At 41.1% G+C, this 26022-nt stretch overlaps 5 protein-coding genes across 14 annotated transcripts; 4 read left to right on the top strand and 1 right to left on the bottom strand.

Moving 5' to 3' along the window:
• Window positions 1-616: 616 nt before the first annotated feature.
• Window positions 617-8644, top strand: susd1 (sushi domain containing 1). Of its 8 annotated transcripts, none has more exons than XM_068605397.1 (18): window positions 617-797; window positions 947-1087; window positions 1697-1852; window positions 1984-2136; window positions 2503-2682; window positions 2990-3169; window positions 3553-3732; window positions 3831-4010; window positions 4211-4390; window positions 4909-5088; window positions 5504-5668; window positions 5859-5953; window positions 6165-6351; window positions 6510-6603; window positions 7458-7713; window positions 7822-7861; window positions 8172-8274; window positions 8578-8644. In XM_068605397.1, the coding sequence occupies exons 1-18, from the start codon at window positions 749-751 to the stop codon at window positions 8594-8596; spliced, it is 2538 nt and encodes an 845-aa protein (XP_068461498.1). In that variant the 5' UTR covers window positions 617-748; the 3' UTR covers window positions 8597-8644. The 8 variants fall into 8 exon arrangements, with proteins under 8 accessions (XP_068461498.1, XP_068461496.1, XP_068461497.1 ...); XM_068605395.1 differs by having other exon boundaries at window positions 8172-8308; XM_068605396.1 differs by lacking the exon at window positions 8578-8644 and having other exon boundaries at window positions 950-1087; window positions 8172-8400.
• Window positions 8645-9494: 850 nt separating this feature from the next.
• zbtb26 (zinc finger and BTB domain containing 26) lies at window positions 9495-12861 on the top strand. Of its 3 annotated transcripts, none has more exons than XM_068566280.1 (2): window positions 9495-9569; window positions 10595-12861. In XM_068566280.1, exon 2 carries the CDS (start codon window positions 10626-10628, stop codon window positions 11970-11972), a length of 1347 nt encoding a protein of 448 aa, XP_068422381.1. In that variant the 5' UTR covers window positions 9495-9569; window positions 10595-10625; the 3' UTR covers window positions 11973-12861. The 3 variants fall into 3 exon arrangements, with proteins under 3 accessions (XP_068422381.1, XP_068422383.1, XP_068422382.1); XM_068566282.1 differs by lacking the exon at window positions 9495-9569 and adding an exon at window positions 9758-9822; XM_068566281.1 differs by lacking the exon at window positions 9495-9569 and adding an exon at window positions 10408-10486.
• A 944-nt stretch (window positions 12862-13805) lies between these two features.
• On the top strand, window positions 13806-16858 carry p2rx4b (purinergic receptor P2X, ligand-gated ion channel, 4b). Its single transcript, XM_068566515.1, has 12 exons — window positions 13806-13948; window positions 14048-14195; window positions 14342-14413; window positions 15210-15282; window positions 15382-15478; window positions 15556-15636; window positions 15748-15889; window positions 16012-16151; window positions 16232-16325; window positions 16424-16489; window positions 16595-16699; window positions 16826-16858. Exons 1-12 carry the CDS (start codon window positions 13806-13808, stop codon window positions 16856-16858), a joined length of 1194 nt encoding a protein of 397 aa, XP_068422616.1.
• A 333-nt stretch (window positions 16859-17191) lies between these two features.
• On the top strand, window positions 17192-20720 carry gucd1 (guanylyl cyclase domain containing 1). The gene is made up of 6 exons (XM_068605303.1): window positions 17192-17507; window positions 17645-17729; window positions 17913-18078; window positions 18178-18269; window positions 18365-18606; window positions 19475-20720. The coding sequence occupies exons 1-6, from the start codon at window positions 17501-17503 to the stop codon at window positions 19564-19566; spliced, it is 684 nt and encodes a 227-aa protein (XP_068461404.1). The 5' UTR covers window positions 17192-17500; the 3' UTR covers window positions 19567-20720.
• A 1246-nt stretch (window positions 20721-21966) lies between these two features.
• On the bottom strand, window positions 21967-25628 carry upb1 (ureidopropionase, beta). Its single transcript, XM_068566510.1, has 10 exons — window positions 25367-25628; window positions 24524-24695; window positions 24316-24403; window positions 24145-24239; window positions 23906-24064; window positions 23660-23829; window positions 23276-23357; window positions 22753-22795; window positions 22416-22570; window positions 21967-22227 (listed from the first exon to the last, which is right to left on the bottom strand). The coding sequence occupies exons 1-10, from the start codon at window positions 25468-25470 to the stop codon at window positions 22144-22146; spliced, it is 1152 nt and encodes a 383-aa protein (XP_068422611.1). The 5' UTR covers window positions 25471-25628; the 3' UTR covers window positions 21967-22143.
• Window positions 25629-26022: the final 394 nt, after the last annotated feature.

Raw genomic sequence — 26022 nt, 5'->3', positions numbered from 1 at the left:
GAGATACCCCACTAAGGACGATGCTCGGTTTAAAGATAGCAGCTCACCACACTTATCTTCCCCTCCCACAGCACGCCAACTGACACCCCATCAGCACCTACTACAGACCCTGTGGCCGGACAAGGCGGGATGTTTTCATTGAGTTTATCCACCAGTAAACATTTGGAGGATCAATTCAGTTATTTTAAAATGAGTTACTTTTTAAATATATAGCGCAAAGGGTGGCTGTGCATTATGTCATCATATTAACTTGTACTAGATGTAGTTTGAAGGCGTCTAGTTAAAGTCCTAAGACTTAACTAACTTTCCTTTTTTTACACAAATAATGATGCGGTTAATGTGCTTTTTAATGATATCTAAAATGCCACTAAGTTTAGTAAAAGCGCCTCCAACCGGTTCGTTAGGCCAAATATAGCCGTTATCAGCCACCGCAGCATGAGCGGGCAATTCGCCAGCGTGGGCAGTGAGCGTATCAATACGTGTGAAGTGCAACCAAATGTGTCAGGGAATGACAGATTAAGCCCCCTCAGCCCCCTCAACAAACATCTGCAAGTACAGCATTGGCAAAAGGAGCTATTTTACAGAGTGACCTCAGCTCACCCGCTCACAGAGTCCTCTCAATCCTGGTTATCAAGTCCGCTCAGTGTCATCGTGGACCACGGGACGGAAGTAAAACACAATAAAACGAAGATGGGGAGCTGTAGCGCCTGGTGAAGTAAAGAGAGAGTCAGGGAGATTCTCAGAGAAGATGGACGAGACAACCCGACTAATGATCGTGGTCATTCTGCTCATTGCAGGTGAGAACACTTTGTCGGTTCATTCACATTTGGTGATTATTTTACATAATTTGTATTTTTAAAATCTTCACGTTTCGCTGAAAATTGCAGAAGGGCTGAAAATAGACATTGAGGATGTTGACTGATAAGGGTTATTTGCATCCTCTCAGAAGTTCCAGCAAAAGGTCACATTCTGGACGTGTGCGCCAGCTGCCACCGTAACGCCAGATGTGACGACAATTCAGACGGCACTGGAAAGGTTTGTAACTGCAAGTACGGCTTTGTTGGAAATGGGAGAACCCTCTGTGTAGGTAAGAAAAACATTGTGTTTATGTATCAAGCTGAATAGTCTAAAAAGTATTTTCGTCTCAACCTCTTTTCTTTTTATTGCTAAGAAAAAGGATTTGCAACGAGAACTGCAGTTTATATGAATGCATCTGATGCTCTAATTCATATTCTGATATTGACAATGGATCAAATGACTATGTGTTATGTGACAGGTGTCGCTTTCGGTGGCAAACCCACAGAGAATTATCACTCCCAACTTCCCTGTCTTAGTTCAGTCCCACTATTCTCGTGACCAGCAACAGCACAAGCAGTTGGAACCAAAAAAAAAGTCAGTGACTAGAGACTGCACATAGTGGAGTATCTCTCAACTATATTGAATATTTCCCTGAGGAGTTGACTCAAGTCAGGTAGACAAATTTACTGAAATCCATTTTAAATCGTCAAGTGCTGATGCTGGTCCTTGAGTCATCCCATGCATGTCTGTAAAAAATATTACTATATATAATACTTTAGACCTTTTTCACAGAAGATATTTTGACTAGTTAGAGTAGTAACAGCACAGCATAAATTAACAACAGATGTTATTTCAACCCTCAATGTCGTTGAAGTGCAATGAATATTTTTTCTTCTAGATAAAAATGAGTGTCAGATAGGTGCCAATAACATCTGTGGGCAGCACACCAACTGCCAAAACACATATGGCAGCTACTACTGTACCTGCCTGAGTGGTTACAGCCCTTCTAACAACATGACCGTCTTCATCCCAAATGATGGAACCCACTGCCAGGGTGAGTTTAGGCTGTAGGCATAACACTACAGAAAAGTAAATAAGACAACATGAAGGTTGGACTTTTACCCGTAAAACCAGCCTTTCACGATCCTTTTTATCTCACATGCTCCTTTACCATGTATTGTGCAGACAATGACGAGTGCAGGTTTAGAGGCTTGTGTGGCCGGGGAGCTCAATGCAGGAATCTTAATGGCAGCTTTGACTGCAGCTGCAAGATGGGATATGAAGTTCACAACGGAGTGGAGCCCTTCAACTCTCTCAGAGACAAAGCATACTGCAAAGGTAAGACAACATTAATGGGATTTGGCTCAGCATACTAACGGTTACGGGTAGAATAAATTGACACCGTAGTAGAGTGTTCGGGACTCAGCTCCAGACAAGCAAACAGGCAAGAGGGCAGTGTAATTTCAAACCCCTTCAAAGGAGATTTAATTCCTAATGTGTATTCTATCAAATTATCAAATTGTACTCCAAAAGACACACAAAGTTAGTTGCAAATTTAGTCTAATCCATCCCTTTATGTCATTGGTTTGTACTCCTCAGTTCATTCCTGGCTGGTATAACAGCGGCAGTGTCTGTGTGCTTGGAGTTGGCGGGTTAACAGCTGGATCTAATCTTGACTTCTGTTTTCGTTCTCGTCCCACTCAGCGGTTGACTGTGGCCAGCCGGCCTCAGTGGAGAACTCAGTGCTGCTGTCAGTCACAGACACCACATACAACAGTATGGCCACGTTTGTCTGTGATGAAGGCTTTGTGTGGAGGAGTGGAAACAGCAGCTCTGTGTGTGGAGCTGATGGACTGTGGAAAGGACCCAACATGGTCTGTGAAGGTAGCAAAACACACGTAAAAAAAAACATTTGTAAAAGTTTGCCTTTCTCCGCTGCGTTTGCATTAGCACATGATCGATCATTCATTAGCACATTGCACATGTTGCTTTCTCTGCCCTCTGCTTGTGTTTTTTTTTTCATCATTTGAATTTTCAAGAATCTTAAGTGTGAATTTAAAAACCCCAAAGTTAACGTTAACTAGCTCTAGTATTGGTAACAGGGATCATAAAACTGATCGGTCAGAAAGAGTTCCAGGAGATTTCTTAGTGACGAGGATTTAATGCAGCATGTCGCTGCTTTGGCCCTCAGAGATTGACTGTGGCTCTCCCCCTGCCCTCCCTCACTCTCATATGCTGTGGAATAAGAGTTCAAGGATGGGCACCAAGGTGGTTTATCAGTGTAACTCTGGATATCATAATGTTGGAAAGGGAAATGTTTCCATCTGTACTTCTGCTGGACAGTGGAAGAGACCGTCTATGCGCTGTCAAGGTACCGTCATTGTTTTATCAGATCATTTTATATATTTAAAGAGATTATAATAATCAGTGGAAAGCATATGGATAAGACGTGTGTGTATATATATATATATATATATATATATATATATATATATATATATATATATATATATATATATATATATATATATATATATGTGTGTGTGTGTATATATATATATATATATATATGTGTGTGTGTGTGTATATATATATATATATATATATATATATATATATATATATATATATATATATATATATATATATATATATATACACACACACACACACACACACACACACACACACACACACACACACACACACACACACATTTGTACAACCCACTGTTTGCTTATTTTCCTGTCCCAGACATACTATGTGGGGACCCTCCTACACCGCCTCACACTGGGCGAGTGTGGAACGGCAGCTCCAGGCCTGGAAGCACAGTGACTTACTACTGTAAAAAAGGATTTTATCACAGTGGAGGAAATAACATGTCACTGTGCTCAGTGAATGGTCACTGGACAACAGCAAGAATCTCATGCAAAGGTAAACATCCTCCTGCTGTGGTTGGTTAGCATTGTTTTTCATTGCTTTTGTAGAGTGACATTTTTCACCCAATTAAATATTGCAATTTCTACTTGTAGAAGTTGACTGTGGTGTGCCACCACCCGTCCCCAACTCAATCATGCTGTGGGATAAAATCTCCACTTTGGGCTCTCAGGTTGTTTATCAGTGTAACTCTGGATATCTGCGTGTTGGAGAGGGAAACGTTTCAGTTTGTACTGTCAGTGGAGATTGGGAAGGAGCCTCTCTGCTCTGTCAAGGTACTAATGATATACATCTACACTATTGGGTTACCAGCCTCTAGTGAAAGTCTGAACGCAATCCTCATGTCAGCAATATAACATAATTACCATCCTGTAATTGAACAGTATGAATGTTACTGTTCAACTGCTATTACAAACACTTGAAACCACAAAATGTGTTAATCCATCTGCAATGACTTGCTGTCTTTTTGTTGTAGAAATCAGTTGTCAAGAGCCTGTTTTTAAACCTCGTGCTAAAATGCTATGGGACGGCACATCACACATTGGCACTGTTGTGCATTACCAATGCGAGGAAGGATATTACACCAGGAGTCTGAGAAACTCCTCAGTATGTGGAGAGAATGGACTGTGGGAGGATATTGATCTATGCTGTGAAGGTGCAACTTTTGATGACAGATATATTTAAAAAAAACTACTGTTTAATTTTCACAATAACTCAATTTGCAATTTGTACAACATAATTATTTGAAATTTTCCAAAATACACAAATTTGCTTTCTTGCTGAGAGTTAGTTAGAGAGAGAGAGAGAGAGAGAGAGAGAGAGAGAGAGAGAGAGAGAGAGAGAGAGAGAGAGAGAGAGAGAGAGAGGTATTGATCTTAGGACTCTGTGTAAGAACGTAAACAAGTATTTTCCCAAAATGTTCCCAAGCTCTTGCTTTAAAATACGTATTAGTAATAGGATATTGCTATGCTTTGTAAATTGAAGTTTGAAAATCTAGTCTGCCAATTCTATACTCTATAAACCTTCATATATATATATGAGGTACACATTCATGTAATTAAACACAAAGTTGTTCTCATTGTGTTACACCTCATGTTCAGCTGTCATGGAAGAATTAACTTTGCTATTTGTGGTTTTCTTTGTGATATATTGCTAATTTATGTCTGTGTGCAGAAATAAGCTGTGGCCGCCCACTAACACTCCCCCATACTAACCTCCGGTGGGATCGCACCAGTAGACCGGGCAGTGTGGCGCTGTATGAGTGCATGGATGGATTTTACCACATGGATGGAAACAATATTTCTACATGTTTACTATCAGGACAGTGGGGGAAAGTATCTGTAACGTGCAAAGGTACAGTGATCGACTAAACATGCTTCTGTTCGACTGTGGAACGATCATTCTTTTTGAACATGTTGTTGACATTATTCAGTGGATGCTTTGATTTACTTGAAAGGTAACTTGTGAATGCTCTATACGGTCTCAGTTAGAGGCTCTCTTGTGTTTATGCCTGCTTGGACTTCATGTTGTGTGTCGTTGAGGTGAATTGGTGAATCATTTTTTGTAGCTTTCACAGAGCTGGTATGATTCGTTCTGTGGTTAAGCCACTGCTGGCTGAATGTTGAGGAAACAACATGTTGCATGTGAATCACTTGACTTCAGGCAGTAAAGCCTTTCACCACCTAACACCTCTAGAAATGTGTGCTTTACTGTAATCATGCTTATACTTGCGTACAATTAGTTAACCGGTGTCATTGTTTTCCTTTAGCTGAATGTGGTCCGATTCCCTTCCTTGCCAAATCAGAGGTGATATGGCATAACGGGAGTGTTGTGATCTACCGCTGTGTGGACGGATACCACAGCTGGAGGGGCAGCAACGTCTCTGTGTGTGGCCGCTCAGGGCAGTGGCAGAGAGCTACACTGAGGTGCATCGGTGAGGGACAACACAGCCCCACTACGGACTTCTTTAAGTTACCATGTTCACTTGGCCTCAAATAATAAAAACATCTGGATAGCTAGAACCGTTGTGCGATGTTATTGATTTGCATCTGCAGAAATTTGTAATATGTCAAATAATAAAGGAAAGATGTATGGTGCCATCACTCTTTTCATATCTCTTACAGAAATAAAGCCACCTATCAATCATCTATCTGTCCTCAATGAAAAATGTTTGCATTGGAGAGCGGAGAAGTACGAGGGGGATAAAGAAGTATACAAGGTAACGGGAGATCGTACCATCCTTCTTTCACTGTAGTTGCTGTTTATCTTATCTCTATCTTCCCATTATTGTCATCATTTGCCAGCATAGGAATATGTGCTTTCAGTAATTTTCTATCGTACTTGTGAACGTGTATGGACAATGAAGCATTTATCATACAATTACCATTCAATTTGTTTCCCTGATGCCACATTGCATATAACCATTGCAGGTGACATACATAGGATCCAGAGTCTTTGACAGGTCCTTTCATGATAGAGGGAAGCGTTGTCTGAGCTCTCAGGCACAGCAGCTGGAACTGTGTCTGAACCTGCTTCCAATCACAAACTACAGCATCTCCATCACCGCCCTGTCTTCCAGATTCACTGCCACCATCTCCACTAACACCAGTTTAACAGGTATACAGAGTTGTACAGCCAACTCTCCTCTGACAGATGTTTCCCTGCATCAAAGTGAAACCAGGCGTAATCAACTTTTATGGAAATATTCAGGACTGTAATGATTGTATTGACTGAGATGCATTGTCCTTTATACTGAGCATAATACCGTTTGACAGTGCCTCCAGCACCAGTTGTGTACTACAGAGAATTTGAGACTCCTCTACCAACTTTGAGGCTACGCAGATCCCCCAACACACTGGACCCAATCAGGTAACAATCAGCTCTGCTGTTCTGCAAGGTCACAAGGGAAATTAAAACCCTATGAGATAAAACAGACATGCTTGAATAAAGTTTGATCATTTATAAATCTCACAGCCCTTTCATGAATTTAAAATTAGTCTCCATCCAGTTTTCATGGCTAAAATCGACGTCTTACTATCTCTGCTATTCACTGTCACCCAAACACCAGAGAAAAGAATATAGAAGTGTGAAAGCTAAACAAATCAATCAGCAGTAGATGTATCAGCTGATATTAGCTTATGCAGATATATCTGTAAGTGCATAGGCCGGTTGATGTGTATCAAGAAAGTGCAGTCCAGGAATTATAAACTAGTTTACAGATCATTTTAAAGCAGTCGCCACAGAGCACTACACAGTTTGTCCACTAGAGGTCACTGATGAGTTGATTTATATTCTGTATGCACAGTTTAGCACAAAAGTCCTTAGAGGGAAGTTTTTCACCTAAAAACAGGATTGCAGGATAATCTTTGGAAGAAAAAAGAAAATAAATCTTCTTTGTTCGGGTTAAACGTTTTTCCAGGTGAAATCTTTGGCAAGAATCGTTTTTCAAAGTTAATTTTTTAAGAAAACAGGCAAAAACACACAGGAGAAAAACATTTTAGAACATACTAAGAAAATAGATCACCAGTCATTTGGAACTTAAAAAAACAGTACCAGTTACAAAAGTCCAGTGTTAGTCGCGTTATGATACGTGGTGAATCACAGTCATGCTTTATGTTGTATTCAGGTGTTATACATTTTCATGTAAAGAATTTAATGTGTTAACATATCATATCTTCTTTTATGGCCATATGGTAACAATTTCTTTGTTCTTCCTATTGTAGTTTGTACCAGGTGTTTGTGCTTCCTGTCGAGGGGATTATGATGTTTGACTGTTCCTCTCCTGCGAGCTTTGGCCTCTCCATCAAAATAAAGTCCTCAACAGAGTACATCACTGCCCAGTTTGACGTCAGACATGTCAGGACAGATATGAACTTTACTGTAGGAGATGGACTCTACTATGGAGGCTACATGAATGCACCACTGGAGAACGGCAAGAACTATTATATCATCTTACGAGCTGTCAGTCAATGGAAATCGGTGGGTCCAACTATGCAATAAAGTATCAGTATAAATATGTATTGACTTATAAACGGCAACAAACTTTGATATTTACTAATTAAATTACCTGACTGTTTTCTCTTCTAGACTTTGAAAGGTTCCTGTGTCATGTGGGCTAAAATAAGAGGTAATTTACTGGCCAAATAACAAAATCATAGTGTTATTTTTTTAATTATATGATTTATCTTGAGAAATTACATTTGACCTTGTGTAGGCGATTGGATGTTACCGGATTCAGAGGGGTTGAGCGGGAAGGTGGTTTGGGCTGGTTCACTAAAGTTATGAAGAAAACCCAGAATGTGTTGGTCGGTTTATTCCACATCATAGACCCACACCGCTTATAGTAACAACGTTCAGAAGAGTGAAGGCATCATAAAGTATTTCAAACACGTTGAAAGTGCTCGTTGTTACTCACACGCAGCATTTCCATGTTCCAGGTACATCGTATGTTCTGAGGGCTTCATCTCTGTCTGCTGCTGCATCCTTAGGCCTGGTTGCCTTGGCCATTTTGGGTGGATACTGTTTCACCTGTTATGGAAGGTGGTACAATAGAGTATACAACTAAAGCTGAAATGTAATTTTATGTGTGAAACAACTGTTTATGTATTAATTCAATCAAATATTCACAGTACAATAAATGATTCTAGTGTTTCTGGAATTGATGATTGGCGGATAATTCAGTTTTAATAGTATTGTTATATTTTATTGAACCATTAGTTCAAAACATAATAAATATAAATGTAATCAACTGGTTTAATATTTGTGTCGCACATTTTCAGGTAAAAGACGACACTTTAAATTGTAATTTAATGACCTATGGTTTCCCTCTGTCTTCTTTTCCAGGTTTTTCAAGAGGACATGACACTCTTAACCTCCAAAATAAATTCCACTCTTGACTTCCCATATGTGCATTTTATTTTCTAAATAATTGAAATAAACTTGCTATTCATTTTATGAATTGTTGAATAATTGCTGGATGGATGTTGTTTATATATATATATATATATATATATATATATATATATATATATATATATATATATATATATATATATATATATACACACACACACACACACACACACACACACACACACACACACACACACACACACACACACTTGTACAACCCGCTGTTTGCTTTACGATACCAAGACTTTATAACTAAGCTGTGGGTCAATAGTTCATAAATTCATGCATCCAAACACAATGTTATGTCATGTCATGTTAGGCCAGTGGGTTCCAGCCTTTTTGTATTTATGATTTATGACCCAATTTAACATCTTTAACAAAAGACTGATATTTCTTTCCCACAATGTTTAATTAAGTGACTGTTTGGAGCTCTATGGAATTGGGCAAAATCTTGAAGAGCAAAATCTGTAAGGTTTTGGTCATTTACACTTACACTTTTGACAAAACGTGTACATGGATTATTTGAAATGACCTCACATCTTGTGAGAAAATATCCCGGAAGACATTCAAATCAGGGAGGAAAAAATAGCATGAAAATAAATACATCCAAATGTACCTAATATTTCAATTGAAGTTGTCATTGTAATGTGATGAGTGCGGTCTCATTTCTATTTAGCGAGACACCGGTTCAAGTCCTCGCAGCAGCAACTCAACCATCTACCAGGGGACGTCAGTAAATCCCTGTTCAGGGTCAGGGTTCAAGACCTGAGGGGGGCGGGTCCCGTTTGCCTGCACTGGCCCTTTAAATGTGTTTTTTTTTTTTGTGTGTGTGTGCATCCGGAGCAGCTCTTCAAGTTCCCCCCCGACAGCCTCCTGCCGATGAAGACCCGTCGTTAACGGGCTTGTTTACAAAGGGTCAACAGGTACGAAACCTGCACTGCCGTGTCCGTGGCAGAGAAGACGTTGTGAGTTAGAGACGGTCCGCAGCGGTGCGCGTGCCCGGACAGCTCGAGGCGCGCGGAGGAGCAGGCCGACGTGATTGATTGTTTACATGCGCAACGCTCGCTGTGAGCTAACGCTGAGCATGGCACGATTCCCGGCTCGTCTCGCTGTCCCCCCAAAGAGTAGCGTCAAAACACAGGCTGACGTCACTTATTTCACCTTCAAAGAGAGCCGGTAATTTACCGACAACGTTATTGTGGCGGCGGCGCTAAGCTAACGTTGAAGCTCGCCGGTTTCAACGTTGATCTCTCGTGTGTCAAACCTCCGCAACACTTTTAACAAGTGACGTTGGGACGTTTTAAACTCGTTTTCCAGTTAATGTAGTTATCATTTCGGCTACTGGCTCTATTCAACGCTAGTTCATGTTCTCGCGGACGCGCTGCTCGCCCACGTTGCTAGCAGGTAAACCATCTGTTTGAGAGGATGAACGACACACTAGTGGTGTTTGATGACCCGCTTAAGAAGCAGACACGATACTCATCTCAGTTTTACTTTATCCTAGAGGACAGCACGCACCCGTTTTAGGTCGTGATTGACTCAGGTGGTGGTAGTTAAATAATTAGCCCTTTTGCTATATATATATGTCATGTTATTTGACATTCAAAGCATTAATATGGTATCAAACAACTTAAGATGATTCATGTTGTAGAGATGCGACGTTTGTGAATTATTGTCTATACCTGTCCCTCTGTGTATGTGTAGTTATCTGCGGGCCTGCAGCGTGCGTGCCTTTTCGTGCATGTTAGTGCGCAGTCGCCATGTTAAGAGCTGTTTAGGGGCAATAGCTCTGCTATCAATGTCATGTTCGGCTCCTCGGCTTTAATACCAATACATGCGGGTAAGACTGCCTGTCATCTAAAGTACAAGAGTTGAAGACTAAAGGTAAAACTCTGTAATGTTGTGCCGTTTAGGAGAGATAACACAGATCTGTATTGTATTGTAACAGGTGCACCACTGCTGCTGGCCCTCGGTTCACCATGGCCCAGAACCAAGTGATCCTGCAGTTCCGCTTCTCCACATTTGGGGACTCCATGCTGCAGAAGATGAACCTCCTACGCCACCAGAAACGCTTCTGTGATGTTAGTGTGCGCATCAACCAGCTGGAGGTCCCCGGTCACAAGGTAGTGCTTGCAGCCGGCTCCTCTTTCTTGAGGGACCAGTTCATCCTTCAGCAGGACTCCAGGGAGGTCCAGATCTCCATGATCCAGGAGGCGGAGGTGGGCCGACAGCTGCTGCTGTCTTGCTACACAGGTCAGCTGGAGTTTCCTGAGCTGGAGCTTGTGAATTACCTGACAGTGGCTAGCTTCCTCCAAATGGGCCACATTGTAGAGCAATGCACTCAAGCTCTGAGCAAGTTCATCAAACCTCAGTCTGCACGCAAGCTGGAGGTGTCTGTGGGTATGAAAAGGGAGAAGAAAGAGGATGGTTTAACCTCCCAGACTCATAAAGAGCAAGAGCGCTCTCAGGTTCGGACTGTTCATCAGGAGGATGAGGAGGAAGAGGTGATGCAGGTTGTTGACGACAACAATGGCGACGATGGCAGCGATGTGGATGACGGCAGCGATGATGATGATGATGACGACGATGATGTGATCATACAGCCTGCGTCCCCTCTTCAGATCTTAGGCAAATGTCCAAAGCAGGGTGTGGTGGAGAGTGACATCACTATAGTAAAAGTGGAGTCTGTGTCTGATGTAGCAGAAAACTCCATCACCGGTAACCTCCTCACTAGTCCTGCTCCTCCTACACTCCACTCTCCTGAACCCCAGCACTCACTCATCAACTCCACTGTGGACAGTCGTGGCAGTGAGATGACGGTTCCTCCCGGCCTGGCCGGATACCCGCTCAGTCCCCCTCCTGCAGACAAGCACAGTGTGCACCAGAGGAACTACGACAAACCTCTGCAGTGGTACCACCAGTGTCCCAAGTGCTCCCGGGTCTTCCGCCAGCTGGAAAACTACGCCAACCACCTCAAGATGCACAAGCTGTTCATGTGTCTGCTGTGCGGCAAGACCTTCACGCAGAAGGGCAACCTGCACCGACATATGCGCGTCCATGCAGGCATCAAGCCCTTCCAGTGTAAAATCTGTGGTAAGACCTTCACCCAAAAGTGTTCTTTGCTGGATCACCTAAACCTGCACAGTGGGGATAAGCCACACCGCTGCAACTACTGTGACATGGTTTTCGCTCACAAGCCAGTTCTCCGCAAGCACCTCAAACAGATCCACGGGAAGAACAGCTTTGATAACGCAAACGAAGGCAACCTGCACGACGGAGTGCTTGACTTTGATTTTGGACAAATGAAATCTGCGGACCTTTTTTAGTCGACTGACATGCATTTAACTTCAGTTCAATTTATTTTGTATAGCCCAAAATCACCTATTAGGAAAGCTCGCCCCTTAAAACAACACTTTAACAGAGAGAAAATAAGGAGGAAACATGAGAGAGAAACAGAGGGATCCCTTTCACTGGATGGACAGACGTACAATAGATGTCTTGTGTACAGAATGAAGCACATAACAGAGTTATAACACATTCAATGCATATGACAGAAAGGATTCATATAAATGGCCGTGATGCAGACTTTCCTTCAGATGGAACGTTGTTATTGTAAATTTATCAGTTCAAGAGACTGACACAGTGTACACATCTGAAATATAGAGCCTGATGTTTGCATTGTCAAAGAGCGGCACATGAGCGAACATGATGGCTGGTTTCCAAAAATGTCAGCCTCATCCTGAGGGGTTATACTGGAGAATGTAAACATGAAGGAAGATGTTTTCCTGGTCCACGTTTAACTGTAGCTTGATTTTTTTTTTTTTTTTAATTTTTTTTTTTTTTTCTAGATGCCTTTATATCGTACTTGAAAATTCAGCACTGAAACACTAAACATATTGACTGTACTTCATTAGTTTTATTGATGAATTAACACGTTTTTGTGTCTGTTGTTCAATGAAAAATGTCCACTTGTATATATACACAGTCTACTGTAGCCTTTCTTTCTTAACTGTGTAAATATTACATCATAACTTAAAGAAACTTGAAAGAGGGTGGGTTGAGAACATATTGTATTGAAGGCAAGCTACACCAGTGACTAATGGGATGCCAAAGTGTCTATATGACCTGAAATGGTTCTTTTATACAGACTTTATATATCTGAGGTACTTTTGGACCAAAGTGACATTGTATCTGTCCTGTGTTCATGGAAGTCAATGTGTGTCAAGAAATTAAAACTGATTCTTAATCGGTCTTGGTTTAAAGCGTTCTTATTGTCTCCCCCAATCGTGCTCTTAATAATTGTTTTTAGTATTACATCAAGATGTAAATGCTGCATTGCTGATGTGAAGATGAACGTGTCAGCTGACACCCTCCTCAGTGAGCATGCTCTGTTTTACAAGCTTTTTTAATCAGTGGTTGTAGTGAGTATCATATCTTAAATTGTCATGCAAATGTGTGAACTGTAACAAAGTTTCATTGTTTGACGCAGTAGCTCGTCTGAGTCTCTTCAGACCGGCAAATAGATTACGAAAGAGGAGTAAGTGAGATAGTAGGTCATAATTCTGAGAGGGAGAAGAAAAGAAAAAAATCCAGCGACACTGAAGTGCATTTTGACTTTCTGTCTCTTAATTATGACTTACTCATATCTCACAAATTCTTTTTACCTCATCATTTTGACTTGCTATCTCATGTTTATGACTATCTCATTATGACATTTGGCTTACATATATATAGAAACTTAGAGATAATATTTGCTGAAGTATGATTATGATGTCCTTGGTGAAACCACTGCCTTATTCTATTGTTCCATGTGACTTACTATATGTATTTTAGGTTTTCTGGATCATTTTAAGAGGGCTGCAAAGATCAAGAGAGTTTGTAAATACCACCTTTTCTTCCTAATGTGTGACAATGACACTGACCATCTCTTTGCAAACCTATTTTTGCACTGGATCATCTCTGACTCATCTCTTTTAAATACGGTCACAAAATGTGGTGTGCAGCCTTTACTGTGTGTGGTTTGTTTAAACCGACTATATGTTCACTACATGTAAAACGTGCTGATGCCAAAAAAATGGATTTGAATACAATGATTTGAATAAGCTGTTCCCTCATCGTTATGGCTCAGTAGTCTATAGCTGTTGTGTGGTGCAGCAACCATGAGCAAGACTGCAGGCGGCTTCCAGAGCTGCCTACATTACATGTTTGATTATCAAACACCAAAAACGCTGGTTATTCCAAACATAAGGGCAGGGTTTTTCTTCAGGTTTGCCCAGCTTCTGGTGCTGCTGTATGTGGTGGGGTAAGTAACAAACAATGGCGAGGGCTTGTGGACATAAAGCTAATCTAGTCATAAAATACTGTAAGCCTTTTCCTGCCTGGTGTTGCTTTTCGTCCGCAGGTATGTGTGTGTGGTGCAGAAGGCCTACCAGGAGACAGACTCAGTCACCAGCAGCGTCACCACCAAAGTGAAAGGTTTTGCCTTCACAAACACATCCGACATGGACCCCCGGTTTTGGGACGTGGCTGATTTTGTCATCCCATCTCAGGTACATTTGATCTTTATTACAAAGACACACAAGCTCTCTATCTAGCTCGTGGTATACCGTCTGGGAAATGTGCAAAACTGATCAGTTTGACTGTGTGAAACTGTTTCATTGCTTTGTGACGTTTGATCCTCTCTTCTGTCTAACAGGGCGATAATTCATTCTTTGTTTTAACCAACATGGTTATTACCCCCATTCAAACTCAGTCACGTTGTCCTGAGGTGAGTCACCAAAGCTCGTGTATGTTTTAGGTTTGTAACTGATGATTACTTTCATTATTGATGAATATGTTAAATAAATCGATTGATAATGTTGTCGAATGTGCCAGAAAAATATTTTTAAATGTCCATGAAAAGTTTCCATGTACAAAACCCAAACACATCTTAATCAAACGCCAACCTGCTTAATAACTTTACCCAATAAACATCCTGATGCAGATGTGCACCTCGCCCCCTACTAACTGGGTCACATTAGATGGATAACGGAGAACTTTATCAATCCTGAAGGAAATTGTTGTGTCAGAGTTTTATCATTATTACAGAAGAAGAATAGCAAAAAAAATGATAGAACAAAATATAAACAAAAATAAACAATGGAATAACAAATATTAGGTGTATTAGAACTGATACTAATACCAGTATGTAAATTAAACTGAAATAGAAAAATAGTATTGTGCCTGATATTGTCAATGTTATTTGACAACTTATTAGAAAGTTGTATCCCTCAAAGATGAATGAAAAATAATAGTGCACAATGTTGAAAAAAAGAAGTTATATTGCACAGGATGTGGTTACTATTGTTGTAAGTGTCTGTTTTTTAGTGGTCAGTCCTGCAGAAGGGGGAGGAGTTATACAGTTTGATTGCCACAGGTAGAAAGACTTCCTGTGGCGCTTTGTGGCGCATCAGCAGATTTATCACCAGCAGGTTAATCACCAGCAGGTTAATCACCAGCAGGTCCATCACCAGCAGGTGCATCACTAGCAGGGGACAGATTAACACAGGTCATTTCTCCTCCAGCTTCCAAACCCATCGTCTATTTGTGTGGATGACTGTGACTGCATTGAGGGGCAAAGTGATCCCAGAGGCAACGGTAGGCCCGTCCCCACCACATTGATTTGTGTTCATACATCGGCTGTTAAATATGTGATACCACACAGAAAACACCACCTGGCATTGATGTTCCACTCAGGTATACAGACGGGGCTGTGTGAGAATTATTCCACGACTGTCAAGACCTGTGAAGTGCTCTCATGGTGCCCTCTTGAAATAGACACTAAACTGCCTGAGTAAGATTATGCAATGTTGTAGTATTTAGAAGTATTAAATATAAGGTGGACATGGCTTGACATGTTGTTTCCCACAGACACGCACTGCTGGCTGCAGCAGAGAACTTCACTGTGATGGTCAAAAACAGCATAACATACCCAAAGTTCAACTTTCACAGGTCAGTGTTTCTAAGTGTAAAATAACCGATCTTATCGATGTAGAATATGCAACTGTACTGTTTCTTTTAGTGTGCCATTATATTAAATGTACGTATTTCTTCCTACCCCAGGGGAAACATGTGGCCACATATTAACTCCTCATACCTGAAGAGATGTGAATTCAATCGAGTAACAGACCCTGATTGCCCCATATTCCGCCTCAAACACATTATTTCAGAGGCTGGAGAGGAATTTCAAGACATGGCTGTGAAGGTATTCCTAGAATTGAATGGGATTTCCTTCCACACTTTCTTATCTCTTTTCTCCCTTGGATGTCAGTTAAAACTAATTAAAAGTGTCACATCTGTCTCCACCTGTATTTTATGTTTTTAAAGGGTGGTATTCTCGGTATTATCATTGATTGGAGCTGTGACCTGGACTGGTGGGCAGGGAGGAAATGTTCCCCCAAGTACAGCTTCCGCAGACTGGACAGCAAACATGCTGTCAACAATGTGGCTCCTGGATATAACTTCAGGTGGAACCGTATTAACAAAGGCTTGAATAGATTAACTGGTAAAAAAAAAAATTCATATAAAAAACAAACACTTGTTTTAGGTTTGCAAAATACTACAAGACCGCAGATGGAGAGGAAACAAGAACCTTAATCAAAGCATACGGGATTCGGTTCGACGTCATTGTCTTTGGAACTGTGAGGCCAGATTAAATGTTGAAATTGCAATGACTTGATGAGCTAAAGTGTGTGTTCTCTTTGCTTTAACAATACCTGGGTGTTCTTTAATCTTGCAGGCAGGGAAATTTGCAATTGTACCAACCATAGTGAACTTGGGTGCAGCATTGTCATTCCTCAGTTTGGTAAGTAGACATATCCAGTCCTGCACTTGATCTGATTAAATGAAATGTACTTTTTGAGAAAGGAAAAAAAACAATGATAAACAACATGTATATGTTTTTTTGCAGGTCCCTGTGGTTTTTGACTGGTTTATGTTGACATGCTCGAGAAAAAGAGACCTTTATAGCAAATACATAGTCTCATATCTAAATGAGGATGCTGTAACTGAAGCAGTAAGTAATCCATCCTTTAGTTTCACATTTTAAATTCCTTACTTGCATTCATTTGTATTGAATACATTGTTTGTTTTTTAGGCAAGTTTAACCATCAATCTTTTTATTTCTCTTTTTATGACACAGGTGTTGATGGGAACCAGCTACGGGACCCAGTAGCATGCTCACATTAACCTTTCTCTTCCAGTTAAAGGTTTTTTTTAGGGAAGTTTTTTCTTTTCCAATGCCAGGGCCCAATGACACAATGCTGTAAAGCCACCTAAAGATAATTTGTGATTTTTAAACTGGAAATTAAAAACATATCCTCAAAATTATTTGAGTTCCTCAATAAAACAGTTTATCAAAAGAATGAGTCTTTACATACATATTATGTAAAAAAAATTACAAAAATACAAATTTGTTTTTAACTATGCCTCCCCCGCACCGCACGGGGGCAGCACCTCCATCAGGGACAACATGACCCAACAGAAGAAGCTTCTCAGTGTGCTAGCAAACAACAGAGAAGTGAAGCAGAGCCGTCTTTCAGGCAGAGGAAACGACCCAAAAAACTCGTTTATCTTACTTGTATGCCTTATTTGTGTATTTACATAAAACTTATATGTGCCGCGGTGGCGCGTGTCGCGGAGGAAGCCTCGTTTAAATGCAGCCAACCGACCAGTTAGTGCGGTTAGCCTGACAGCTAACGTTAAACTTGCAGCATCCATGAAGAAACCCAACCCCGGATAAAATGCTGTAAACACGACTGCCCAGCTCGTCTCGAGTTAGCTAGTTGGGCGCTTTGTCTAAAAAGAAAACAACAGAATGACAGGTGAGTGACATCACCCGATATCAACAGCTTCATACATAGGAACTGAGCCAGCTTCACGTCTCTTCATGAGAGCGGCGTCACTACACAGTTATTGTTTCAATCACGACCTAACGTGAACAGTTTACACCTTTCCTCAGAGGATGCCGTCTTGCTGAACGTCCCTGTCATTCGGCAGCTCTACCACTGGGACTGTGGGTTAGCCTGCTCCAGGATGGTCCTGAAGTAAGTGCACAATAAAGTCGTTAACTTCTAAAAGCATGACGTCATGTAGTCTGCTAAAGGTGTTGTGAATAACGACAGTCAATAGTCAAATTGTACGAGTTCCCTGGTTGAAATGTACAGTGACTTGTATGCTTTAACACCGTTGCATGGCAGCTGACAGTCTCTAACTGTCCAATGTTGCAGGTACCTCCATCCAGTCAGTGATGAGGAGTTTCAGAGAGCATGCTGGGAGCTCAAGCTGACAGAGAGTGTGTGGACTATTGACCTGGCCTACCTCATGTGCCATCTAGGAATCAAACACTGCTTTTGCACGCAGACTTTGGGTGTTGATAAGGGCTTTAGGAATCAGGTACTTTGCTAAGCTGTCAGTACTGTCCTAACCAGATTTGAATGTTTCTAGTTCTGTGTATGTGACTCTGCCTTTATTTCCTTTTCGTGTGGTTTGCAGTCTTTCTATAAGAAACACTTTGATACAGAAGAGGACAGAGTGAATGAGCTTTTCCTCAAAGCAGACAGCAACGGTGTAGTGTTAAAGAAAGGGTGAGTTTTCAGCGTATTCGCTAGGGCAAACTGGCTTTTGCCTCACATAAAGCAAACCTAACACTTGACATGTGTTTGTGGATGTCTTCTCATAGCTCTGTGACGGTTCAGGAAATCGAGTCTCATCTGGAGCAGGGCCATGTTGCCATAGTGCTGGTTAACGCCGTAGTCTTGGCATGTGAACTCTGCTCCTCGCCTGTCAAATACTGCTGCTTCCTGCCCGTGGGCCAGAAGTGTTTCTGCAGGAAGCCAGAGTACCAGGGTCACTTTGTTGTAGTATGCGGCTTCAACAGGAGCACTGGCTGTGTTTTCTACAACAACCCAGCGTATTCTGACCGTAAGTAATGTCATATGTCCAAAGCACAAGCAGAATGTGGCAGAAGTGCACTTGAATAAGCAGCAGCAGTAGTTATAATATGTTTATAATACCAGTTGCAGAATCAATGGGCGACTTTTTGAAAACAGTCTACTGTTGTCTTTAATAGTCTTGTATAGTTATCTTGTTTATTTTTTACGTATATAAGTACGAAGAGATACGTGAAGCCGGGGTCAAATTCCATGTATGTGTCAACACACATGGCCAGTCAAGCTGATTCTGAATAAATGTAATGTCATAGTTTATTTTAGGACTCTGAAGCCCTGATACACGTTTCCCTTTTTGACAAGTAGATTTAGTTTAAAATGTAGTATAAATGTGTTGCTTATTGGATTGACAATTTTTATGAAAGAAAAATCGTAAACGAATTGCTGAAAGTTATTGTTAAAGCCTTAGATGAGCATATTTTGTCAACTTTGTTTCAAAGCTTTATATTCATGGTTTTGTTAGCAATGTAGACATTTCAGTTGAAGATATAACTTAATTTCTGCTTTTAAAACAATCAATATCTTTGCGAAATTGACAACATTTGAGATAATTACTAAATATTTTGACCAGACGATGGTGCTCGGTGACATGTGATGGAGTTATTACAAACCATTATTACAATGCATGTGAATGTCTGTGCCAAATGTCAATCAATCCAACAGATAAGATCATTCACAAAATCCCTTAATTGTGAACCTTAGACACAGACGAACATTGCCACGCTCTCTCCTGATGGGAGGACAATTAGCTGATTCTTGAACTACTGTAATCACCTGACTGTCACTGTCGTAACAAGTTATCTCTTGAGTTTGGACCCGACAGGTGTTTGTGTGTTTTTCAGGGGTGTGCTGCACCAGCGTCAATAACTTTGAGGAGGCTCGGCGGAGCTACGGGACAGATGAGGATATCCTGCTGGTCTTCAAGGAGAGTTGATGGACAGTGGTGATGGGTTAGGATTTCACTCTTCCTCCGCTCATCATTGTAGTGACCTGATGTTGCAGGTCGACAGTCTTGGACTCGCGGCTCCTCCTGGTATCGCAGATCCCCTGGGCCATCCTCTCCGGTGCTAAGAAGCCCAACTGCTCACATGACTGCTGCAGATTCACCGCTCTTATTTCCTCTTACAAAGTCACTACCACTCGACCACTGCAGGACTAACAGATGGGAGTTTCAAAAATCAAAGTTACATTTATTTTTGTATCCTCTTTTGTGAGATTAGCAGATAGACCATAGATTTTATTGTGTCTTAGTTGAATTTTAATGACTCTAATATGAGCTATTGAAATCTCAAACTGTGCTGAGTGTTTCAGACTTGTGAAACTACAGGATGAATTGTGGGAATCATGACAGAATACGACATACCTGTAAATAGTGTGCACATAATTCAGGGCTTAAAACAACGTTTAGTATAAACAATTTATTTGTGCTGTTCAATGTTAAAGTTCCAAAAAGGCTCATCAGCAGCCTCAACCTCCACTTGCCTTTAAAAAAAAGAAGAATCCTTCTCATTCACCTCTTCATCACCTTTTATTCTGATGATTCAATCAACAAGGAGAACAGGAAGTAGTTGTGCTTTGAGAGTCTCAGGTAATTAATGCCCTAAAGTGTGACATCAATTGATAGCGAGTTCAATGCAAAAGAATATGGACAGAGGATTGACAGACTGAAACAGGAACTCCCGGATTAATTAATTTCTATTGCGTAAAAGCAGCCCACCATCTTGTGTTTTGGTGTCTTGGCAACAAGCTGGATGAAAGGATAGATCGCATTTTAGTTTTGAATGTGTGGCAGAACAAAGGTGTAATTTTGACTCATGTTCTATGTTGAACGTGGTGAAGACGACCTCTTTTTCTTAACGTCACCGAGTTTTTTCTTCTTTTCATTTTGGTATTATAAGTATGTTTTTGCACTACACTTTTCAAACCAGACATTATTTGTTATTTAAATATTGACTATGACATTGCTGTTCTTGAACCTATAAAAAGTGATTTCTTCCTGGTTGTGCTTTTTGGTAAGAATAAACAGCACGGTTCAAACCTCAGACATTATTTTTTATTAAACATAGAGCTGCATTTATTATGTTATAATTAAAGGATTTAAACATCTTCTCTATCCTTGTTTTTCTTCCTAAACCATGAGTATTTGATAAACTTGCACCTTGAAAATATAAAATATTCTGCCAAACATTTTATAAAATTGAATGTTGGTTCTTTGATGTACACATTTATTACTCATAAATCAAATGTATTTTTTTTAGGTTTTACAAAACTTTGAAATAGAGAACATCTTTCGACTGGAGCCTCTTCAGAAAAGTAAAGGATGTCTCATAGCGGAAATGAGTTAGTGTGGGATCCATCTTAAGAAGATCTAAAAGAAAGGTCCTGCACATAATTGTTTTTGAACATGTAGCAAGTTTGAGCTAAAAGAAGAAAAGAAAATGTAAGACAATAAATTGTTTCTCTCACTTGGGGGTCGTTCCTGTCTCAGAGGTCACGGCGCAGCCGTCGCTCCATTTAGTTTTCTGTCATAAGCAATATATTTAACTCTTGTTTAATTCAATACACTTAACAGTGCCAGACATGGTCTGGTTCCACCTGCTTACTGAGGCTAATGTTAGCTATTAATGTGTAACAGAGTCACTTCACTGATTGTGTGTTTTTTAGCATTTTGCATCAACCCGTAAGCGTCTGCAGCGCCTGCTGTTCAGCAGCAGTTATGGTCTCGCTTTACTCGTTTCTCTGTTAACTCCAAAAAAAATGTAACAACTGAAATCCTTGTCAAATCCTCAATGATGAAATTAAGATAAATCTGTTTGAATTTAGTTTCCTCGAACCAACTGAATTGAACCAATACGACAAATATAAACACGATGAAAAGAAAACTACTGAACTCGGTTTGTTTAATATTTGCCTTCAATCTAAAACTACGGCTACAAAATTTGAGTTTTTACCATTTTTTTCATGTTGACCCATGTTTATTTTCCCAAACAAAAACATTAAAATGCAGGAAATAGTTAAATTTGCGGGGTTGGCATATTGTAAAGAAACTGAAAATTTAACAAATATTTGGTAGTTATCCAACTATCCTAATACCTGGTTATCAATAAAGCATACCAGTATGATTTGGATATTTTTAGAGCAGTTTTAGTAATAATCAAAGTAATAAGTTGGAGGTTTTTAATCTGACTGCCCAAAAATATATAAAAATAAATGCTGTTGCTAATCTTTGACATCCCACACTGAAAAAAATGTAGTATTTTGTATATAGAACATTATAAAACCCAGTTTTATTTTCCATTTTTCCACAGTGCTATGATGTAAACAAACTCATCTTCTGAAATACATGGATACTAGTTGTTAGGATTAGGACTGAAATGTACTAACTTACATTTTTATCAATGTATAATAACTTTATTGCAGTTTTGTTTGACAGAAGTGTTGTCCTCTAGAGACATCACAGCAACCTTTTTTTTTTAAGAAGGCACAATGGTTACCGATACTATCGTGTAATCTACTCTTTCACAACGTTGGGTTTGAAGTCATGTCTCACAGTCTTGGTAAGTTCCTCAGCATACTCAGAATACCGCCCAGTCATCTGCAAAGAAAGGAAGTAAAGAGGTTGAATAGATGGAGTTCACATGACTGAAAAGCATCTAAAAACATTTGCCTCCTCAGCAAGTACAACCCTTCAATCACTGCGAGAACAAATACACACGCTTTTGTAAAGTAGATCACGATGATACCTACACGGAGGCCTTGAATGCTGTGCGCAGTAATATTTACCTTAAAACTCCATTTGTCGCTGATTTGTCTGTTCAGGTTGAGATCCATTTCTACAACCAGCAGTCCGTCATGGGTCCTGGAGAGCCCCGGGCTGCGGCTGCCGTCGGGAGCGGCCACATAACTGGATCCATAGAAGTGTCCAAAATCATGGTGAGCTGCAGAAGTCAGAAGACGGGCCTGTCACTGAAGTAACACTGCCAGTAACAGCTACTTACTGTATAGATACGGATAGCATACATACTGCAACATTACAAAACATTTGGATAAACTTGTCGCAAATGTACATGTTAAGGAAGCTAAATTGAAGTTTCTCAAGTTCAGGAAATAAATCTCGTACCTTTTTTTCCATCCCCAGATGTGAATTCACTTTTGAAATGTTCCTGTGTGAAAGACAAGAACGCAGAGAAAGTCACAAAAGCTCCCATCAGTGACTGTTGAATGGAGGGCTGTCGCGACCACAGACACTGAGCTCATGTTTCAGGGATGCGGAAGGTTTAACAACCTCAGTGACGTTCACTTTCGAGAAGAATTGTGTACATAGTCTTCAGGGTCATACATCAGTGATGTTGAAATGGTTTCAGTCATTCATTTATCCAAAAAATAACTGTGCGATATCTTTCTCCAGCTACACCTTATCTCAATTATTTAGCATTTACCAAAGAAAACATTTTGGAAAAATGCTTGAAAATTACAAATGTTTTCTGAATAAACCTGATGAAAAAAAAGAGAACTTTTGATCTATAATAAAAAAGCTAAAGTAGGATTCAGTGTGTCTAAAACCTAACCACGGCCCTGAACTGGAGTGTGAATGTCCTGCATGTATGATTGCTGACAGACTGCAGTTATGGAGAATGACTCACCGTCCCAACTCGGTTGATTGCACAAGTGAAACAGTGGTGAGCTATTGCTGCATTCCTGGCCTCGATAGACCACATGGGCTCACTGTAGGCAAGAAAGAAATGCTTAATTTATGTAAAACGATGTATAACAAACAGCAATAGGTCTAGTTTTGTAGGGGGATTAGGGGAATATGTACAACTAAAGCACAATATTGACAATATTACGTGTCGCGTACTTCCAAAGTAACAAAAAGCCACAAAACTATCTCAGCATAGGAAGACTGTGCTCATTGCACACAGCGGGGGAGGAATCGGGTCAATGGGAGTCAAGCAGCTTGTTTTGACCAAGAGGCCTTCTAGCGATCGTTAATACAGAATAAATACGAACTCCATTTTGTTCCTGACCTGAGGGCTCCGACAGTAGCTGAGGGGTTGAAGATGATCTCAGCTCCGTTCATGCTGTACATGAACCAGTTGAGAGGGTGATGGCGCCCGTAGCAGATATTCACAGCAATGTTTCCGAACTGTGTCTGGAACACTGTGTGGCCAGTGTCACCCTCCATATAATACGTAGACTGGGTGGAAAAAGAAACACAGCAGTTTGCCTAATTTCACACAAGTGCATTGAAGGAAAATCACGTACTAACTAACCTCATTAAAGTCTCCAATCCTGGGAATATGGTTCTTCCGGCTCTTTCCCAGCACATTTCCAGAGTTGGAGATCACCACCGCTGTGTTCCACAGAGTGCTGTGCAGCCCCTCTCGCTCCAGAATTGGAGAGACGACTACCATGTTGTATTTTTTGGCCAGCTAATAGAATAATTGACAGTGTTGGTAGGCCACGGCAGCGAAGCACATCATTGCACTGCGGCAGACTTCTGTAATCTCACCTCTTGGCAGAAGCGTGTGGTGTTTCCTTCTTCAGCAGACTCTGCAAACTCCGTCCATGGTTCTTTCTCGCGGGTGCAGAAAGCAAAGGGCATGGCTGTGGGCAGCAGAAGACAGGTTAGTCTTGTTACCGGCTTATTAAATGTGTAGTTCTGACCCATGAAAGCACTCACTCCAGGTCTCCTGAAAGCAGACAATGTTCACGCCACACATGGCTGCCACTTCAACCATTTCACCAACGCGGCTGTGCAGGGCATTGATCTGTGGAGAAGACACCCAGAGGGTTTACACCACCGGCTTTTACAGAAACAGAAACGATATCAACTGCACAGCATCCTGTCTGTCGCTAGTCCGCTTAACAACACGTGTCTGAGTCCTGACCTGGTCCAGGACGGGGGCGTCGGTGGGCAGGACAATGCGGTTCTGAATGAGTCCCACGCGGACCCTTCTGGGCGGCCTCAGTTGTTCCTGTGCGGCTTCAAACCTGTAACCCTTCAGCTCAAAGTCACGCTCAGAGGCCGCGCTCACGGCACATGACGGGAGGTCCAACTTCCTGCGACAGAGAACAGTTAGTTAGTTGCAGCATTGGTTTGTATTTTCCTGTTTCACTGCATTATTCTCCCTTGTGCACAGTTGGAGATGTGAGTCATAAATAGAAGTCTGGACTTATTTTTTTTTTCAACAATAACATCCTTGTGATTCCTACTTTTACACAGAAACTACATGTTTAAAGTTTCAAACATTGTATTGCGTAATATTTTCTTTGCACAGTTTAAAGGTTGTGTGTCAACCACTGCAGCTCAGACTAAAGAGACCAAAGTCCACTCATTAAAACCATGAATAGAACAATAGAAAATAATATGATCTCCGTGCTTGGTTTGCTAAAGTTAAAGTAAGTTAGTAAGGTTTATTTATTTATATAGCACATGTCACATACAAAAGGTCATAAAGTGCTGTACAGGAGTCAGGAAAATAAATGAATTAGAGCGTGTCAAAACCAGATAACAGGAGCCAAACATTTCAACAGTGAAGAGCTTAGTAAAATACACATTAACAGATGGAGCAGTAAAAAACACAATAATGGAAATAAATAAAAACAGATACAAAGCAGGTCATCGAGCACGTGTTTAAACAAACGCCAGCCAGTGTGAACACAGGTCTGTTTTCTTTCTAAAAGGCGATGATGGAGCAGCAAAACGTAGAGGTGCTCTCGCGACAACTCACTGCGTTTCCTTCCCGAATAAGATGCGCTTCACCTCGGACAGCTCGGCCTCCGGCACGTGGGCCTCCAGACATTTCTCCAGCGATTCAAACTCACACGCGGACATTTCTGCGGCTTCGTCGGGTTTGCGGCGTCACGGCAGCAGCAGCAGCAGCGGCGGCACGGTGCGTGACGCGCGTTTGATCTGATCAACTCCTTATTTACCCAGCTGCGCTTTCACGAAGCCTGACGCAAACACAGGGATTTGAGGAAGAAGACCCGACCGTGTCTGTCCAGCGGCTGTTCAAGGAACTTGGGTCAATAATTAACCCCGTGTGTCCCGTTGAGGGAATAATACAACCAGCACTCCACTCCACACACGCACACACAATCTCAGCAACGTGCAGCTGTGATGTGCTGTGACTGGCTGTCACAGTAAGGCTGGAGAGGAGCAGGTTAAACCGTCACAGTAAGGCTGGAGAGGAGCAGGTTAAAGTGTCACAGTAAGGCTGGAGAGAAGCAGGTTAAAGTGTCACAGTAAGGCTGGAGAGGAGCAGGTTAAAGTGTCACAGTAAGGCTGGAGAGGAGCAGGTTAAAGTGTCACAGTAAGGCTGGAGAGGAGCAGGTTAAAGTGTCACGATAAGGCTGGAGAGGAGCAGGTTAAAGTGTCACAGTAAGG

Source organism: Clinocottus analis, unplaced genomic scaffold (assembly GCF_023055335.1).
Source record: "Clinocottus analis isolate CAN_PGR_092001 unplaced genomic scaffold, fCliAna1.0.p SCAF_7, whole genome shotgun sequence".
Lineage (NCBI taxonomy): Eukaryota > Metazoa > Chordata > Actinopteri > Perciformes > Cottidae > Clinocottus > Clinocottus analis.
This window is presented reverse-complemented; position numbering and strand designations above follow the sequence as displayed.

What these genes read in the sequence shown, in the direction of transcription:
- susd1 (XM_068605395.1), top strand. Translation starts at nt 749, where the DNA reads ATGGACGAGACAACCCGACTAATGATCGTGGTCATTCTGCTCATTGCA. An exon ending in CACTAACACCAGTTTAACAG is followed by an intron (nt 6,352 to 6,509) that starts GTATACAGAGTT and finishes ACCGTTTGACAG; the next exon opens with TGCCTCCAGCACCAGTTGTG. An exon ending in AACACACTGGACCCAATCAG is followed by an intron (nt 6,604 to 7,457) that starts GTAACAATCAGC and finishes TTCCTATTGTAG; the next exon opens with TTTGTACCAGGTGTTTGTGC.
- zbtb26 (XM_068566280.1), top strand. Translation starts at nt 10,626, where the DNA reads ATGGCCCAGAACCAAGTGATCCTGCAGTTCCGCTTCTCCACATTTGGG.
- p2rx4b (XM_068566515.1), top strand. Translation starts at nt 13,806, where the DNA reads ATGAGCAAGACTGCAGGCGGCTTCCAGAGCTGCCTACATTACATGTTT. An exon ending in ATTTTGTCATCCCATCTCAG is followed by an intron (nt 14,196 to 14,341) that starts GTACATTTGATC and finishes TCTGTCTAACAG; the next exon opens with GGCGATAATTCATTCTTTGT. An exon ending in TTCAAGACATGGCTGTGAAG is followed by an intron (nt 15,890 to 16,011) that starts GTATTCCTAGAA and finishes ATGTTTTTAAAG; the next exon opens with GGTGGTATTCTCGGTATTAT.
- gucd1 (XM_068605303.1), top strand. An exon ending in TGCTCCAGGATGGTCCTGAA is followed by an intron (nt 17,730 to 17,912) that starts GTAAGTGCACAA and finishes CCAATGTTGCAG; the next exon opens with GTACCTCCATCCAGTCAGTG. An exon ending in CAACCCAGCGTATTCTGACC is followed by an intron (nt 18,607 to 19,474) that starts GTAAGTAATGTC and finishes TGTGTTTTTCAG; the next exon opens with GGGTGTGCTGCACCAGCGTC.
- upb1 (XM_068566510.1), bottom strand. Translation starts at nt 25,470, where the DNA reads ATGTCCGCGTGTGAGTTTGAATCGCTGGAGAAATGTCTGGAGGCCCAC. An exon ending in CTGCTTTCAGGAGACCTGGA is followed by an intron (nt 24,240 to 24,315) that starts GTGAGTGCTTTC and finishes TGCTGCCCACAG; the next exon opens with CCATGCCCTTTGCTTTCTGC. An exon ending in ATCTGGGGATGGAAAAAAAG is followed by an intron (nt 22,571 to 22,752) that starts GTACGAGATTTA and finishes TGACTTCTGCAG; the next exon opens with CTCACCATGATTTTGGACAC.